At 37.4% G+C, this 4,585-nt stretch overlaps 1 protein-coding gene across 1 annotated transcript; it reads right to left on the reverse strand.

The window, feature by feature from the left end:
• Positions 1-1,708: 1,708 nt before the first annotated feature.
• On the reverse strand, positions 1,709-3,079 carry LOC110096003 (extensin-like). Its single transcript, XM_020821747.2, has one exon. It carries the CDS (start codon positions 3,059-3,061, stop codon positions 1,934-1,936), a length of 1,128 nt encoding a protein of 375 aa, XP_020677406.1. The 5' UTR covers positions 3,062-3,079; the 3' UTR covers positions 1,709-1,933.
• Between the last annotated feature and the right edge of the window lie 1,506 nt (positions 3,080-4,585).

Raw genomic sequence — 4,585 nt, forward strand, 5'->3', positions numbered from 1 at the left:
CTTTAAGAATTTTTTCACAAACATGTAAGAACAACTGTTGATTTGTTGCAAAACCTTTTACAAAAGGTGTAGATATTTCTTGAAGAAAAGAGAAAACTCAATGGCTTTAGCAAGAGAAGTAATTCTATAGTTTTTCACTTTCAATATAAGAAAGAAATGGAGAATATTTTTAGATTTTTTTTTTAAATGTGCAGCGACCAAATCAGTAAGAAATGTTTGGCTAAGGAGTCGATATTTTTAAACAAATTAAAGAACATTAGTGGGCAGCCATGCTAAGGAGATATTATGGCTGATTTGAAATAATTCAAATTTGCTTTAGGAGAAGAGAGTTAGAGAATAATGATTTTTTTGAATTTAATCCCATGCAGCCTTAAATTAAACAAATAGATTAGAGAAATTAAATAAAAATTTAAATTATATAAGAGAAAGAGGAACATCTAAGTGAATTCATAAACGTACATTCAAAAATTATTGTAAATGAACTAAGAATGATAGATATCTACCTTTTAGTTTGAGAAGTACTAAATAATGAAGAGAAGGCAAATAAAAAAAAAACATCAATCTTACATATTTGCAAAGCAAAATGGGCAAATAAGGAAACAACAAATAAAAGTACTAACAGTTACAACCCATGGTATTTAACGACAGGTTCAACAACCTACCATAAACAAATATAATATGAAAGTTATAGGTTCAATAGGAAAATTTGTGGGGGGCCCAAGCGGAAACGTGCCCCCCTTCGAAATTTAGAAATAACTGCTCCATCTTAAATGCAATTTTCAAATTAGAGTTCTGCGCATCTATTCCTATTTCCCGCTCTTCGTAGCTCGCATGATTCATCTTCCCCGCTCGACATTAAGCCCTAATTTAAATGCATTACTTAATTATTAAATGCTCAAGTGGATGAATGGCTTTACCCTTAGAGATAGGATACGAAATGAGCATATACGTGAAAAGGTTGGAGTTGCTCCAATAGAAGATAAGATTAGAGAGAGTCGCCTTAGATGGTTTGGTCACATAAAACGGCGGCCTTCCAATGACCCGGTTAGGAGAGTAGAGGTATTATATTTGACTTATGTTAAGAAAGGTAGGGTTAGACCTAAAAAGACTTGGTTAGAAAATATTAAGAATGATCTTTCTTTATTGAATTTAAACGATAATTTGACTTTTAATAGGACAATGAAGAAAAAGGATTCATGTAGCCAACCCCACGTAGTGGGATAAAGGCTTGTTGTTGTTGTTGTACTTAATTATTAAAGCTTTTCACCCGGCTCGTTGCACATTACAAAGGATCTGCATTGCTGGATCCTATTGAATTATCTGTCTAGCAAGGCATTTTGCTAGCATCACTACTTTTGTATGTTTCAGAATAGATTGGCTGTGTACATTGGTTGAATTCATTTTACTAGTCATTACCTGGGTATTATCTTATGCCTCATGTATATATTAGCATGGTTGTGTATATTGCTTTATCTGTCACACTAGCCTATGTAAATAAACTTTTTGACATTCGCAGGTGCAGTTCATCAAGGTGCAGCAAATGTTTAAAATGCTGCACGCCATTGGATCTGAAACGAAATGGCGAGTCATATTTAAGCTGATTGAGGTTAAGTGGGCTGTCGCTAAAATGGCAGCTACTTGACTGAAACTGATCATTGCAACTCCAGGAACACTACGACTACCAATCCAAGCTTAGAAGACTAAATCAAACAAAAATAGCTCATTCATTAACTCGGAAACAATGTTGACAACTAAAACAAACGAATTATCAATTCCTGAAATTAAGCAAGATAAAAAATTCATAGCAAGAATTCAAGAAATCCATGTATATGTTACTAGTAAATTGTTAAATCGCATGCAAAACATACACAAGGAAACGAATGTTTTCAGAGGGAGCACATTATACACAGAACTATAATGAAAAACTAAGTTATCATCGTCCAAACCATCCCTTTGCAGGCTGATGCACTTCTCCATCATTCATGAGCTTATCCAGCACCACATTTAGATCAACGGACTGCCCATTCTCGGTCAGCTTCCTCACTGTTGCCCTAACCTGTTCCCTGGAGAAGCCCATAGTTGCAACCTTGTCAACAACATCATCAACTGCAACTCTGTTTCCGGTTGGACCTCCACCACTGGGGTTTGAGCCTACCGAAGCAGCTTGAGGAAGTAACTTTGCCGTAGGGAGACGCTGGTAACTTCCGCTTCCACCTGAAGTTGGTGGTGCGGAGGAGAAAGGAGATGGTTTCGAGTTGTAGTGGGACGGCGAATTTCCATAGATGTATGGCTCTGACAAGCCAGGCCCTCCATAGCTGGAAGAGATGGGCAAGTTCCCCGAACTAGGTCTGTTTGCTGGTGGTAGCTCATACAAGGGAGGGTTACTTCCATAGTATTGATGCAATGGAGGTCCAGTTGGGGACTGAGGAGAGGGTTGTCGGATGTTTGGAAGGTAGGACTGAGAGGGTGGCATATAGGTGTTTGGCTCTTCGGGTTGGATTGGTTGGGAGTACTGGGGTACTTGAGGTGGCGACTGGTAAAGTTGGGACTGAGGTAGCCCATGCTGGGGTTGTGGATGGGACGGAGGCATTTGGTATTGCTGCTGCTGATGGATAGGTTCATTAGGCTGTCCTGGTGGAGTGTATTGTGTTAACTGATGAGATGGTTTCGAGTACTGTTGTTCTGGGAGAGAAGGGATGGAGGGTATCTGGTGTTGTAAGGGTAATTGAGCGGCATAAGGAACAGGAAGTTGGCTTTGTTGAGGAAGTGGTGGTGGTGGGGGTGGTGGGGCATTAGGAGCTGGGAGTGGAGGTGGAGGTGGAGGTGGCTGAGGAGTAATTGCTGATAGTTGAGGGGCTTGTTGCATAGATTGTTGGGGTTGAGGTGGATGTGCTTGTTGGTGCTGATATTGTTGCTTCTGCTGCAATTCAGATGGTTCTAGTGAGCTTTCAGATTGCAGGTGATCTGCCTTTGTTGAAAGCTGAAGTTTTGCAAGCTCAAGATGAGCTTCTGCAATCTCCTGCTTGTCTCGCAGGACCTGCACACCGGTTTGTACCTGCATATTATTAGATAAAATATATATAATATTAGGTTAGCTTCTATAACTACTCTTATGCAGGAATGCTTAGATAAACACGTGATATTAACAGCATGAGCTCCATTATTAGCATGGTTTTTCAGAGGAAAGTGATTTCTTGCTATATGCAGACAGAGTAGCACAACCACTAAAAGAGCCCCAAGTCTTCACATAATGGCATGGCTCGCTTTAAAAAGATATTCTCATCGGCAACTTGTCACTAAACCTTGAATAGTAATTTGTAAAACTGCCAACACAAATGAGTTTTTGATGGAACAATGATTGCAACCCTCATTGTGTATTCCATCTAATCTGAATTTCAAAAAATTATTGAACTTTAGCATGATGGCATCGAGAACATTCATAAAGCCACAAATAGTTGGGACAACGCTGATGAAAAAAATTACGATTTTCCAGATGAAAACTTTGGAATGATAAATTAATTAAGTACTAAAAAATGCAATAGAGAAGCAAGTTTTATTATCAATATTTTCAAAGAGTATTATAGTATACAACAACAACAACAAATCAAGCTTTTATCTCACTACATGGCGTCAGTTATATGAATCATTTCTCTCTATTGTGATCCGTTAAGAGTCAAATTATCATTTAAATCTAATAAAAAATATCATATTGTTACTTTCTAATCAAATCTTTTTAAGTCTACTCCTACATTTCTTAATATTGGACAAATCTAAAATATCTACTCTCCTAACCGGGTCATCGGAAGGCGCGAGCAAACCATCTAAGGCGACTCTCTCTAATCATATTTGACAATATAGCAACTCCAACCTTTTCATGTATATACTCATTTCACATTTTGGCTCTAAGAGTAAATCCACTCATCAACCTGAGCATTCTCATCTCTGCAACACTTGGCTTAATCTTATGCTTCGCTTTTAATAGCCAGCATTCAGTGCCATAAAGTATTGCAGGTCTCACCACATCTTATAGAAGTTTCCCTTAAGTTTAAGGAGGTACAAATCTATCACACAATATGCCCAATGCATTCCTCCGCTTCAGTTATCCAACCTGAATTATACTAATAATACCAACATCTATTTCATCATCCCTTTGAACAATAAACCCGAGATATTTAAACCATGTATTCTTTTTAATGACTTGATCACCCAAAGTCACAATCCCTCCACTAGATCTATTACTCCTAAAATTACATTCCATTTAATCAGTTTTAGATCTACTCAAACAAAAACATTTAAACTCTAAGGTTGACCGCCATAACTCAAGTTTTCCTCCAACTCTCTCTCGTCTCATCCACAAAAAGAATATCATCAGCCAAAAGTATACACTAAAGTATATCCTCTTACAAATGCCCAATAAGAATATCCATGAAAAAAGCAAAAAGATATAGTCTTAAAGCTGATCTATGATGCAATCCAACTGAAATATGAAAATACTTGGTCAAACCGCCTTGTGTTTGAATACAAGTAATAGCTTTTATATACTTATTCTGAATGACTTAAATATAATCATTATTAACTCATTTAT

Source organism: Dendrobium catenatum, unplaced genomic scaffold (genome assembly GCF_001605985.2).
Source record: "Dendrobium catenatum unplaced genomic scaffold, ASM160598v2 fragScaff_scaffold_1722, whole genome shotgun sequence".
Lineage (NCBI taxonomy): Eukaryota > Viridiplantae > Streptophyta > Magnoliopsida > Asparagales > Orchidaceae > Dendrobium > Dendrobium catenatum.